Source organism: Sesamum indicum, linkage group LG13 (assembly GCF_026168435.1).
Source record: "Sesamum indicum cultivar Baizhima isolate 11 linkage group LG13, ASM2616843v1, whole genome shotgun sequence".
NCBI lineage: Eukaryota > Viridiplantae > Streptophyta > Magnoliopsida > Lamiales > Pedaliaceae > Sesamum > Sesamum indicum.
Genome location: NC_142669.1, coordinates 12813406 through 12827885, shown reverse-complemented (window position 1 = coordinate 12827885; position 14480 = coordinate 12813406). Strand labels below are relative to the sequence as shown.

At 31.9% G+C, this 14480-nt stretch overlaps 1 protein-coding gene and 3 non-coding genes across 5 annotated transcripts; 3 read left to right on the top strand and 1 right to left on the bottom strand.

Annotated features, from left to right (window-relative positions):
• Positions 1–1371: 1371 nt before the first annotated feature.
• LOC148784521 (small nucleolar RNA Z103) lies at positions 1372–1480 on the top strand. Its single transcript, XR_016063912.1, has one exon. It is a non-coding gene; the product is annotated as a small nucleolar RNA Z103 (small nucleolar RNA).
• Positions 1481–1560: 80 nt separating this feature from the next.
• On the top strand, positions 1561–1660 carry LOC148784520 (small nucleolar RNA Z103). The gene has a single exon (XR_016063911.1). It is a non-coding gene; the product is annotated as a small nucleolar RNA Z103 (small nucleolar RNA).
• A 368-nt stretch (positions 1661–2028) lies between these two features.
• LOC148784519 (small nucleolar RNA Z103) lies at positions 2029–2136 on the top strand. Its single transcript, XR_016063913.1, has one exon. It is a non-coding gene; the product is annotated as a small nucleolar RNA Z103 (small nucleolar RNA).
• Positions 2137–7621: 5485 nt separating this feature from the next.
• On the bottom strand, positions 7622–11522 carry SDG40 (SET domain group 40). 2 transcript variants are annotated; one of them, XM_011098626.3, is made up of 7 exons: positions 11327–11522; positions 11093–11243; positions 10382–10513; positions 10121–10261; positions 9838–9928; positions 9627–9757; positions 7622–8323 (listed from the first exon to the last, which is right to left on the bottom strand). In XM_011098626.3, exons 1-7 carry the CDS (start codon positions 11467–11469, stop codon positions 7709–7711), a joined length of 1404 nt encoding a protein of 467 aa, XP_011096928.2. In that variant the 5' UTR covers positions 11470–11522; the 3' UTR covers positions 7622–7708. The 2 variants fall into 2 exon arrangements, with proteins under 2 accessions (XP_011096928.2, XP_088733080.1); XM_088876954.1 differs by having other exon boundaries at positions 10219–10236.
• Between the last annotated feature and the right edge of the window lie 2958 nt (positions 11523–14480).

Here is a 14480-nt window from a genome sequence, read left to right as displayed (position 1 = left end):
AAAAAACTTAAATTTAGGTTCAAGAACTTAAGTTTTATATTATAAATTTCAAAACTTAAAATAAAAATTATTTGTTTTCTAGGTTGCAATATGTCTTGATTTTACCTTGAATATACATAATTAGTATTAAATAAATATAAATAAAGTTAGTGAAAAATAAAAAAATATTATTATCAGGTATAATAATTAATCAAGTATAAAATTTGAAAAATATTAATTTTTTTCATTTTAGCATCTCAGATAAAACGGTCATTATATACAAAGATAATAGAAGAAATATATATATAAAAAATATTAATTGGATGTGAAAGTGATATTAATGATGAAACTAACGTATCAATCGGGTTATTTATAATTATTCAAATATCAAAATAATATTAATGATAAAATTCGGGTACCAAAATGCATTTCTGAAACTATATGAAATATCAGCAAACACATGATCCACTTTTAAAAATATGAAATTATATAGTTTTTTAAAATTTTTTAAAGTTATACTTACACTTTTTTAAAAAATTCTCTATTTATATCTGACCTCTTTCATTATAATTTGAAAAAAAATGCTTACTCAACAAAAATATTATATATATTTTTTTAATTTTAGCTCTTTTTCAACGTTTTCATATGCATTTTTATATTTATAAAGCGATAAAAGTAATATATATATATATATATATATACATGAATTGATGCTAACATTATTATATTTTTTTCTTTATAAGTATAAAATTATTACATAAAAATATTAATTGGGATGCAAATTAAAAATTTATATATATATTTTTTTTTCTAATCTCGATATTTTTCATTCGAATTCTAATGAAAGAGAGGAAGGCATAACCAGTCACAAAAAAGTTGGCAAAGTCGCAGAACCAGTCACAAAAGAGTTGGCAAAGTCGCTGGTAATTATTAGCGCGTCTAACCGGCCCTCATTTCTGAAACTAGGGTTTTCGTAAAACCCTAGCTCCGCCACTTCCTCCACGCCTATATATAAGAGAACTTCCCCCACTCTCCTCTCACAATTCACGGCGAGCCTCATCTTCCACTCTCATCCAGGCTCCTAAACCCCACTCTCCCGCTCCCAAATTTCTATCCGGTTTCCCGATTACGCAATTTTTAGGTTTTCTCGTATGGATGTTCGTTGTGTATAATTGCGTCGATTACTGATTACCGGCGCTCTTCGATTGAAAATGGGCGTTGCGTATGAGCCGACGCTAAATTCTTGGTTAACCGTTTCTGCGTTTCAAACGGAGCTTCAATTTCGCAGCCGAGCTTTGCTCTATCAGAACCGGTGAAATTTATTTGTTCTTTTTTATTTCAATTTCCTCTTTTTCTGAAAGAATTGTACGTTTTTTCGTGTTTATTGTGGAGATGGAGGTGATGAATATTTCCCCAGATGATTCGAAGCTGAAATTACTGAGCGCTATTTTTTGTTTTTTCTCCCTTGTGGAGAAAATCCAAGCCAGATTTTCTGATCCATCTCTACATTTTATAATTCAAAATCGTTTTTATTTAAAAATTTTTAATCGTATATTTTAGCCTATTTTGGTGAATCATACTATGGATATGAGGACTTTTTCCCCAGATGATCGAAGTTGATTAAACTGAGCTACTACAATTTCTCCTTTCCGGAGAAATCCAAGCCAAAAATCTGATCCATTCCCATGTCTATCGATTTAATAGATTGAAAGCTTTTGCTGAATATCAACATATATTCACATAATATTTCTTACCATTTTATTTTTTTCTTACGGAAAATGTGTGATAAATGTTACTGGATCTTGTATTTGGCTTAGATCAGTCTTGTTCCTGAATTGCATTTATCTTACAAATCTGTTCTACCAAATCCTGCCTGTCTTGTTGAATCTTGCCTGCGTGACCAATTGGAAAGGGGCCTGAATTTTGACAAGGAAAAATTCCTGAATTATTTGTAATGTATCAAGGAAATATTGAAATTGAAAATGAGTGCTGTGAGAGAATTATTGATTTTTGGGTAAATTTTATTACTTTTTTATGATTGTAGTGGAGGTGGAAGTGATGAATATTTCCCCAGCTGATTCGAAGCTGAAATTACTGAGCGCTACTTTTGTTTTTTCTCCCTTGTGGATAAAATCCAAGCCAGATTTTCTGATCCATCTCCACATATGGTTTGAACATTTCACAAATTATTTTGACGTGCTTAATTTTTTTGATTATATTGTGTAATTTTGATTGAACTTTTAAAATTTTGAATTTTTCAATTATTAAAATAAAAATTCTTTGGTTAATGTAGTAGCAATTTGAATTTTAGATTTTGAATACACGGTCTTTTTTATTTTGAATTAAAATTCAAAACGTAGTATGAGCATATTACAACATTGGCTAATGATTCTTTTAAAAATAAAAATTTGAAATTTGATGAAATTAGTATTTGATCAAAATCATGCAGTTAAGTGAAAGATGCGTTTTTTATGTTACATTAGTTATTGTAGCATGTTGTATTTTTTTGCATATAATAAAAATATTTATATTTTAAAATATATTATGAATAAAAATTCTATATAATTTAATAAAAAGAAAGAAAGCAACAAAGAAAAAAAATCAACTTATGGATATTATCAACATAACCAAAAAAATTGGTGCTGTATCATAATTGTTTGTGAGAGAAAAAAGATATTCTGTTATGCTTGATTATGATTAAAATTACATTTTATAAAATTTATTATAAATTATATTTGAACTTTTTTTTCCACTTCATATCAATTTTGATTGAATCTTTATTTTTTAAAAATAAAAACACAATAATAAATCGGAGGTGCAAATTTAGAGATACTAAATTGTATTTTTCTGGGAAATATTGACATTAATGCATATCTATCAATGGTGAGATTTGAAATTGTTGGCTTGTATATTGTTTTAATAAATTATATTGTTATAAATAAATAATATTTAAATATTATTATATTAATTATAAAAAATATTAAACATATGTATGATATAGCATTTCTGTTAATTGGTTTAGCAATAATATAATTAGTAATAGTATAGAATATTATACATTAAATTATCAAAATACTTGCATATAATTTTGTATAGTTAAGAGACGAACTTTTTAATCTATTATATATAGCAATAAAATGGTAATATATTATTTAAAATTTATCAATAAAAAACTTCAAAAGGATCCACATTTGAGATTAATTTATGATAATTAATTAACTTAAAGTCAGCTCAAAATATTTGTTAGTGTGTTGGATCTTTTTTTATTTGTTACTTTGGAGAATAGGTAGAAATGAAACTTAATTCTGGATATATATATATATATATATATATAGCAAAATGATGGTTGACCAAATATTTTCTTTTTGGTATTTTTGAAACTTTTTATTACTAAGAAAAAATTCATTAGTTAGAAAATCTCATTTATTATCAATTAAGACTTTAATTCATATTTATCTACACAATATTTTATTTTCAAAATTAGTACTCATATAAAATTTTATCTTCAAGATTTAGATTGATACCATAAAAATATATTTGGCCCAAAGAAGGGGACTAGCTTGTAGGAGGCCCCATAAGGGGCCTAGAAGATGTACGCAGTCTAAAGGGCGTAACCGGTCACATATATTTACATTCTTTACATTGGATCAGGACCCAATTGGTAATTTGGCCCATAACTTGGGCTTGTGGCGTTTCATCATTGCCAAAAAGGATGCCAGTAAAATTAACGGCGTGATTTTTATTCCTTTCTTTGTTATGTCTTTTTGAAAAGAATTTCTATATTTTGGTTTTCCTTTCACAAAATTAACCTCATTTTGTTTCTTATACAGTTTATTAGTCTTTAGATCAATTTTTTTACTTTTTAAAAACTGTTGATAACGGTATCAAGACTAATATTATATCTACGGTATTTGATAGTAGCTTTAACATCGCTATAATCATCAGGGATTGCATTTAACAAAACAATAGTAGAATACTCATCAATATTCTTATCACCTGTTAATTTTAATGTCTTGAATTAATTTTGTAAAACTATCTAAATTTTCTTCTATATTTTTGGACAAATTCAATTTATAATGAAAAAACTTTTCGAGTAAAAATAACATATTTGGCAAGGATGTTTCTGTATACTATTTTCAAGCTTATTCCATAATTTTTTTACAGAATTTTATTTTCCGACTTTTCGCAAAATAGTGTCAAAAAGGTTTAAAATTATTGAAGAATAACCAAACTCATCAATTTCAAGTTTCTTTTCGTCAGACACACTTTCGGCATATTTTTCATCAATTGCTCTAAAAACTTTCTGTTGAATTAGAATTTCTTTCATCTTTTGTTGCCAAATATTAAAATAGGACTTCCCATCAAAAGGTTGCAAGTTATATCTAGACATACTAGAAAAAAAAGATGACAATCACAAATAAATTACAGAATTAAGAAGGATCTCGGTCAAGCTCAACTAGATACCCGCAACCTCAAGGGTTCGGCCAAGTCAGTGGTTTGAAGGAGATCGAGGAATGGGCCAACAATAATATATCACAGAAATTCCAAACACAATTGCAGCGGCAAATAGACACAAACAGAGGTAGAATAATCGATTTTATCAGAGGCGAAAAAAACGGCTAAACCGCATAAAATTTTCAAAAATATCACAGAATTTTTTCGGCCAAGTAACAGTGAAAAATACAGCAGAACAGCAACTAAAGCAGTAGCAGATATTGTCAAAAAGCAGTGAAAGAACAACAAAACAACAACTAAAAAACAACATGTATTTTCGGTCAAAAACAGTGAGAACAACAAATTTTAGCAACCAAAAAACTGCAGGTTTTGTTGCCCAAAAAAGCAATAAAAAACAACAGCAAAATAACAATATAACAACAGTAATTTTTGCCCTAAAAATATTAAAACTGCAGCAATTTTCAACAACAAATAACGCACCAAAACAGTAATTTTCAGCAGCAATTAAACATGAAAATAAGAGGATGGGTTAAAGAGAAAATACCACCACTGAGGCGAAGGATCAAATACCTTGCTCTGATATCACTGTTGCATAAAAACCCTTCAGCGGAAGCTCGAGAACACCTAATTCAACTATTACAGATTTCGGGGATTTGAACCCTTAAATTAATAATATTGGCCAAGATATACAACAATGATAATAAATATATAGAAATTTAAACAACAGTAAAAGGAAAGCGGTAATATCGGCTCAGAGAGCCACAGATCCGAGGTAGTCGCATACGGCCACGAGAAAGGCCGGCAACCACAATAACCACCACGGTTGCTCCTTCTTTTCTCACCAAGAGAAACTCCTTATTTTGTTCACTCAGAACCGAAAACACGAAGAAAAATAGACAACCACTAAGGTTTCAATATCACAAAAATTTCCAGAGATATTTTTTGGTGTTATTGACATAAGGAGAAGAGATAATATTTATAGTGTCAAGATAGGAAGAAGATGGCGGTTTTGAGTGTTCCCAAAGACATTGGGAAGCCATTCTTGAAGATTAAGAGGAGGAAGAAGACTAGGAGTTGGCTTGAAGAGGGGGGAGGAAATCGGCCGCTGTTGAGAGAAAACTAAGAGTGAAAATGATTTTAGGATGTAGGGTTAAAGGGATTATTAACTAACTGGGGCGGGTACAAGAGTGGGATGGGTCGGTTCATGGGCCTAAGTGAAATACTTGGGCCTTGGTGATAGAAAGGTCTTCCAGTGGGGATTGGATTTGGGCTTTCCAAATAATTGGTCATGGGCCACATACATTTACAGTAGCTATATCAAGGACAGGACAAAATAACGAATTGAGCCAATTTTGAGTCGAGTTGAACCGAGCCAAGTAGTTTGTGCACTAAAATCGAGCCAAACTCAAACAAAAAAGAGTTGTATGGCTCCAGGTCAAACCCAACTCAACTTTTTTTAACCGAATTTGAACAGGGGAGTGTTTAACTTTTCTAAACATGGGTTATCAGACATACGATAGGTGTAAACTGAAGAGTCCCTAATTTGCTGATTTGAAAGGAAAGAAAGAAAGGTTGATTGAAGGAAGATTCTTTTTTTCTTTCCTACAACATTTTAGAACTAGGATAACAGGAAGAAAATAAGGAAGCAACAAGGACGATTTTTGCTGGAGACAAAATCTGAAAATCACACTCAAGCACGAGGAGAAGACAATGAGACGAGTGGAGAAGTTGATCCGGCACCAGAGTGACAACCGTTAAAACCTAATTTTCATTCCATGAGTTGTTCTGAATCTATCTTCTTTGTGTTCAACTTAGTATGAACTAATATACTTTTTACTAAGGCTTTTGGGAACCCTAAGAGATAATGTTTTGAGTATTTTACCGAATTAATCTACGACTTTATTTTCATATGTCCACAAATTATTGTGCTTGTTATTATAATTTGAGAGTCTGATTACTTTTTAAATTAACTTAATTATATTGATGGACTGGAAGAAAAATCGACATAGTGGACATGATATAACTCGTGGTGTGAATTGAATGGTATATAGACGTCATTCATTTGGTTGCATAGATTTTTCACATATCTTAATTATTGTCAAGAGTTTCATAAAGGAGGAATTCACTAATTCCTTGATAGTAATAGATTTGGTATAACTCGAAAGAGTATATTGAATTAACATGGGAAGAACCTCAGTGTACGAAAACACTTGCACATTAAATTAATTTGTTAATTTCGCATTCATTGGATCAATTAGGTGAACCTATAATCTTAGCATCTCTTTCACTCTTGAATTTTATCCAACGTGTTCGTTCGTCTTATTCTCTTTAGTAATTATTTTTCGTAGTAGTAATCTATTACATGATTCACGGTGATCCAAATAATTGTAGATTAGTTATAACATTTAAATTCTTATGGGATCGATACAAATTATACTACTTAATAACTAGTGGACTTGCTAGTGATATATACACATTTTGGCAATCACACTAAATTTTATGACCCACTACCCATTTCAATCTCTATTTTTTTGATCCGAACCCACCCCATTAAGAGCGGAATCAAGACAGGTTTTCCCGAGTTCAGATTCAATCAGAGGTGGCAATTTGGGTCAAAACTCATGGGCTAAATTGGACTCAAAATATTTTACAACTTCACCACGGGTCTTATATGGATTAGTAATGACTTTTTTGTAGATTAGTGATGAATCTTAAATAAGTCGAATCCATAGTTAATTGTTTAAATTTATTGTTGATTTAGTTGTACTACATATCACTAACTGCTTTCATATTTTCTAGCTTCTTTTCACATTTGTTGGAAGAAACAAATTTACTAGATCGTGGTTAGTATGTTTGAGTCGAATTTAATTAAATTTTATTGTACCATAGATCTTATATGAGTTGATGATGAATTTTAAATAAGTCGAATACATGATTTAATTATTTAAAATTTATTGTTGATTTAGTTGTGCTATAAATAACTAACTTCTATAAATGGGACCCATTTTGCAACCCAATCCTTTTTTAACCCATTAATTTTAGATGCATTTAAAACCCAATCCATTTTGAATCGAGCCCATTTTTTTACATAATTCTAACCCGACCCAACCTACTTATTTATCACCCTTACTTCCTCATCAAAATGTAAAATTTTTCTCCTGGAGGCAAATATTCTCTAAGATCAAGATTCAGAGAAGAATCAGCTTCTTTTCTTCTGAAGTGATTCGATCATATTAGATCAGGTCACAGCTGCAGTTATGGTTGGATAATATCATCAAGAAGGATTATCCAACATGCTAGTACAATATGAGATGCAATCAGATAAAATTCTCTTGTACCTGTGTCTCCATTGAACTGCCAATTTCCACCTATATACGGCCCTTCTCGTTTTTAAAGAAACATGCAACTTGGTGGAGAGTCCTCCACATGTCACATGATTGCTCTCTAAGAAAGCACGAATCTCATCACATAATGCTGGTGATAGCTCTGGTTCTCCCGTGTAATCTTGGAAGTTATCAATGATGTGGAGCATTAGCATATCTTCGTCAATTGTGGATGAACAACCGCTCAACAATGCCCGACATTTATCCGCTATCCATTCCATTACAGCAGCCTCGTTCTCAGCTGATATACGATTGCCTGAGAATGCAATGTGTTTAACTGACCGTCGCTTGCTCATAGGGGTTGCCCACAAACGGACAGTTGAGAGAAGAGCAAAGGATGGCTTTCCATCTTCAGAAATGTAAATTGACTCTCTGGGCCACGAACAAAGGGAATGCATTTCAGGTTCCAAGGAAATAAAAGCCTTGTCATTTGGGTTTTCCTGCAGGAGAAAGCCATAGTGCTCGAGAAGCTCCAAATTTGTGTATGTACCATAACTTAGAAGAACCTGCAGACAAAAAGTATATTAAATATTATAAATTGGTATCATCACGCAGAGAACAAATGTGTTTTTCGACAGCCATTTCTTAGGTAGAAATCAGAGATTGTCCATTCCGGAGACAATTTAGGTAGTCCAAATTAATAATCAAGTGTCAATAACCCAAAGGCTTACTTATTCGTTCAATGTGGAGGGAAGCTTATCCCATTTGATTTTGGGAAGAACTGACAATTTCCCAGTCCCAAATGAATCACATTGCTGTAACTCCCCGTGGATTAGAATACACACCATATGCTCCCCCGGCCGGGGTAGGAGTACTCCAATGTCACAAGGGTTTTTGCTCAAAACTCTCACAAGGTATTCTGCACACCATGTATGTTGGTCTACCGACTTAGACCATTATCTAGAGACTCTTGCAGGCTGGGACCAAAACAACTTACAACAAGTTTCTTTCTTCAGTAGCCCTTTCTTTGGATATAGAAGGAGGGTCAACGATACCCACACTATTATTAAAAAAGACGCTTCTTTATTGTCCTAGTTGCCCATCATTACGTAGTTAAACAACCAGGTCCTGACAGTTATATTTGCCATAAGCGACCAACTTATTTAGAATGTTCAAGAGCAGCCCAGCTTAAGTTGGTCAGTTTTTTCCTAAAAACAGAACAAAAAGTTGTCCACTTCTCAAACTTTTTTCTAAAAACATATTATTAAGAAACCTTGAATTACTGTTTCTGTAGCAGCTATTATATATATATATATATATAGATATATAGATATAGATATAAACACACTGTTTTAATGATTGTTAAAGGCACATGGTGCAAAGGTGCTCCGGAGCCATGGTGCACAACGCGGCGCGCCTTTTCGAAGCATGCGCGTAATTGCATAAATAATTTATATTTTATACCACTAGTATGTTTACCAAAAAATCAGCATGTTAAACATTAGGTTTTAATCTTTTATCCAAAAGATTAAAACAAAAGCAATCTTGTTTAATGTTCAGCTTTCTTTTCCCTTATTTTATAGAAACCCCAGCCTTTCAAGGCTTGGCTTCATCCACACGCACTAGAAAGAAGCACGTGTTATCCTATGTAATGTGGCAAACAGATGTCTGAGAATTGCTAACCAATCAGAGAAGCCATAAGAGGTGTGCTAATGAAGTAGCAAGTGGGCCACCATACAGGTTGAATATGATGCACAGAATCAAACATGAAGCAAAAATGAATAAATTTATGTTCATAGGATAACACAAACACATATCACTAGCAACATCAAGCTAGATGAATAAACAGAAGGAAGATCTGAGTAATACCTGATCTCCTTTTCCATAGTTTCTCTTAGCATAGAAGCAATAACTAGCAACTCCTTCATCAAAACCAGCATCAGTTAACCTATCTGTGTTTGCATCTAACAGCTCATCTATTGAATTTCCTGACCTTTCTCCTTCAAATACCAGAAGAATAGGTTATGTGCGAGAAAGAGCGAGTAACACCAAGCAGTTTAACTGTTTAAGTGATACGGACCTTCTTCAGGAGGTGCATAATTAAAGAAATCTCCTACCGGACATAAACAACCCGCAGTATTCCATGGTATATGCATAGTGCGCGAGGATATCTTCACAAAACAATTCATCATGAAACTTCAGACTTACATTTCTGGTAAAGAATAATGTCAAAAATCTAAAGTGAACGGTTGAAGTGACAAAGAAAGCTCTGGACAACAAAACTATTGATACAGATTTTTCTCATTTCTTTGGATTAACATTTTTCTTTTGGTTGGGTGATCGGATGGCCGAGGGGTGCTTACTGTTGCAGAAGCCCAAAGCCATGCATTGAAGGTCATCAGCTGAGACCTGAGATTAAGTTCACACATAACTGGATTAGCTTCTTCCCATTCCATTTTACCTTTGTGAACAGCTTTTTCTGCAGTCCAAATAGCATCATCAATCTACAAGTGATATTTGCATGCTTCACATCAAGACCATCTCTTCCAATACATAATCATTTAATATTAATTTTTGAATAAATCCATAAACTGCCAAAAGTTGAATCATTAACCAAAACTGACCTGCAAAGCTTCTATCTCAAACTGACCAAAACTTGTGAGTAAGTCATAACTTTGAGGCAACTGCTTCAGGTAAGGGTACCACCAAGAACTCCTGCCCTTGTTCGCTTCATTCAGTAAAGCAATGGACAATATCTGGATCAAATCAAAACTCCAGTTAGTACATAAGATATACGTTATTCACAATTGCTTAGTCTTAGTCAGTGTTATTTACTTGACTTCATCAATTTTCAACATAAAGCCATACATCTTTTAGATATTTAAGTTCAAGTATATTCCCTACGGGGAAGTGATGCAATTGCTGACAAAAGTGATATTAAGACTCTAATTGAACCAACTCCATGTTGTTAAAAGCATCATGATTATCAACTTTCTCCGCCTTTTCTAATCAATGAAGTATTCTCACTTCTAACATCACTTAATGAATCAGGGACAGAACTAATTGCAGCTAGCTCTTTCCATTTTGCTTTAAACTAAACTAAAAGATCAATCCCAAATATATAATGATCTTCTTTATGTTCTTTCTACAACTAGGTGAATTCCCCCGTCCCTAGTTTTCAACTCAAACGACATAATATCCCTAGTTAGCAACTCCATATTCAAGAAACTCAACAGAAAAGCCTACTCCCTTTTGATCCTTCCAACAAACTGGTGAAGTTGCGGAGAACTATAAAACCCAAAACCCTCAAAAACAAATACAAACGAAATGCCCACCTGAGTACAAGAGAGTGAAGGGTATTTCCCCAAAGCAGCAGACAACTTCTCATCGTTGCTAATTAGACAATCACTCGTCACCAAAGCCGCCTTTGGAACCCTCAGAATCAACTCCCCTTTCCTTATACGACGCGCAGCAGCTAAACCTCTCCTGCATCAATCATCACAATACTTTCATTTACATTTACCCTTGTACTCCACATACAGAAAAACTACGTGGAATTTGAAATTCACCCGCCGGCTTCAGGAAAATGGGAGACGGAGAGAGTACGGCCGAGACAAGTGGAAGCAGAGCAGTCAGAAATGGGAGAATCTGAGATTCCCAGCGCCGCAGCCCATCGGAGGAAGCTCTGGAGGTTGGTTTCGTCTTCTTCCATTCTCCCAGTGTAGGACTTTCCCACTCAGCTCCGAGTAGATGGACTGTTGGTTAAGGCATATTAAACCCATATATGGTATTCGGGTTTGGGCTCCAAATCACTTCCCGGCCCGTTTTGTTAATACACACAAATCTTACTGTATAAATCTTTAAATTCATCAATTCACCTAACCAAAAGAAATAAAAATCTATACTCTTATAAAATAAAATATTTTATCGTACTAATTTTTTTTAATATCCAAATTTACCCTTAAATTCAGTTCTTTTCCTCAAAATAAATTTGGCCGTCATAGTAATTTCAAAAAAAAATTAATAATCTCACAATTTTATATTTTTTTTCTCTCACCCACTACTTCCTGTTTCTCTCTATGAAAACTTCTCCATGTTTATTTTTATTATAAACTTCTAAATTTTTAATAAAATCTCCATCCCACATCATATTTTTTTTATATACTCACGAGAACCGTATGCAATGACGACTACTAATTGTAAAAAGTATGATTAAGGGAGAACTCAATTCTAATATAATGATATATTTCAAGCCCTTCATATTTTCAGGATTCCATTTTTCAAATAAAATTTAAATTAATTATCTTTACCACGATAGCACGTGAAATTGCATATATATTAGACCAAGTTATACAAATATCCACTACATTTTATAAAATTATAGCTATATATTTTAAGACTATAGTTGTAATTACAACTGGACCCCTTATTCAAAGGCAAAATTTATACAAACACCCCTTAAAAAATATTACACTAAAACGATTTAGTGTAGCTGTAAACATTACAATAACACCCTTCAAAAGTGTAGCAGTAATTTTATAAAAATAGGGGTATTTGTGTAATTTAATGTAATCTGACGAGATGTCAATAGAATTACCCATATACATATATATATGTATGTATATTCTATTTCAAACTTTTGGAAAGAATTTTGAAAGTAAGAATATAGTATTTCATGGTTAATAGATGATTTTTGTTATATTGTGATATTACTCCTAACTAGTTTTAGAATCATTAGCTTCATAATAATGCGAATTAGGGGAAATAATTAAGATTTGTTATAAATTTAGAGAAATTCTACGTTTATTGACCTATCACTCTTAATAGAGTATACAGAAAATAATATATGTATTTCTCCAAATCACTTTTTTATTCTCTCCAAAAATCCATTTACAAATAAAATACACGGTGGTATTTATAAACCACCAAAATTGTGGTCACAAAATACGCCATAACTATTATAATTACAAATCATAATGGGAGATGCAAAAGGGTATAACATAATGGGTGTTAAAAATGAATAAAATGAATATCAAAAAGTGTACGCATTCATATATACATATATATATATATAATAAGATTGATTTTTTTTTAAAGAAAAATGACAATTATATAATATCATGATGACTTTAGCCTTTATAGTAACATACAATAACCAAAATCTTAAAAGTCTTATTCCAAAAATGTCTTTTTATCCTTCTAATTAGGGATTAAGAAAACATTACAACCCACAAACTGCCTCAACCAAATCAAATCAAATCATTTTTTATAATTTATTATTTAAACTATGATTTTAAATTTATAGTAAAATCGCACCTCACTATTAATTTAATTTTAATTTAAAATTTAAAAACACCAAAAAAAAATCAAACTGAACTGCTAAATATATAATTAATTATTTAAATTATATATATTAATTTGATAAAATAATAAGTTTTTTTAAAAGGTATAAAATGCAAGCAGCCTTCCGCGATGCAATGGCCGGTCATTTGTGGGATGGCCGAGGACCGCTAACGTCAATGTTAGTTGAATGATTGTATCTGCGATATCTTAAAGTTGATCGGAATGGAACTGGTTTCATTATGAAAATATAATAATATTATATCGCCTTTGGATTTACAGTTCAAATAATTTATTATACATCTATAAATTATCATTAAATTCCAAAATTAACTTCATGTCAAGTGGTGCTGGTAGAATATAATGGTTATAATTGATACTCAAATAAAAAATAATTACAATAAGAATAAAAGCCATAAAGTATAGCTTTTATCTATTTAAACGTGATTTTTGTTTCACAAAATTGATTTGCAAAAATAGGTAAAATGACACCCAAAAAACAAAATGTGTTTTGCACTACAAATATATGCAAAAAATGACACCAAAACTTTCCCGGAAAAATTTATAAGAATTAGTTCCTAATAATTTTTATTAGGATACAGTAATGTATAGTACATATATAAATTTATGAAAAATTGTGTATATTTTATGTTCATTTATATATAATACAGAAAATTGCAGAAACAACGTTAATATATAACTTTGTCATTTATTATTTTTAATATTTTTTATTTCTTCAATTAAATTAAAATATAATTTAAAAAAGTAAAAAAGGTTTTTTTTAATTCTTAAAATATAATTTTCCAACTTTAATTTTTAGCCGAAATTATATAAATTTTCTAAATTACCCTTCAAAAAATTTTACCTTAAATCATTTTGTCCCTCACATTTCTATTTCAATACAATAATCTCTTGCATTCCAATAAATGTATGTACACAGAAGTCGTCAAGTTCAAAATGAATATATTTGTGCGTGAAAAAGATATTGATAATTTGTTGAAGGCAAGTGAATAACACAAACATAGATATAAGCAAAAGAAATTTAAAGATAACCATTTCAAAAAAAACCATTCGGGCCATTACATCAACCTTCCATCACGACACCATCAAAGCAGCCTACAACACCATTTATTCCAAAAAAGAAAAAGAAAAAAACCAACATAACCTCCAACAGCATCATCCAACAGTGTGGGGCTCATCCGGCGGGGCGGATTTCGACGAGCTTGCGCCGTTATCTTTCGGAGCCTTCGGGAGAGTTGAGTCAGCGTCATCATTGATGTCTTTGAAAAGCGCAGCAAATGACGTGGAGTCATCCGAGCTATCCGACATGTGCATGCGGACAGAATCAAACATAACAGTGACAAGCTCGTTGCACGGGGGAGT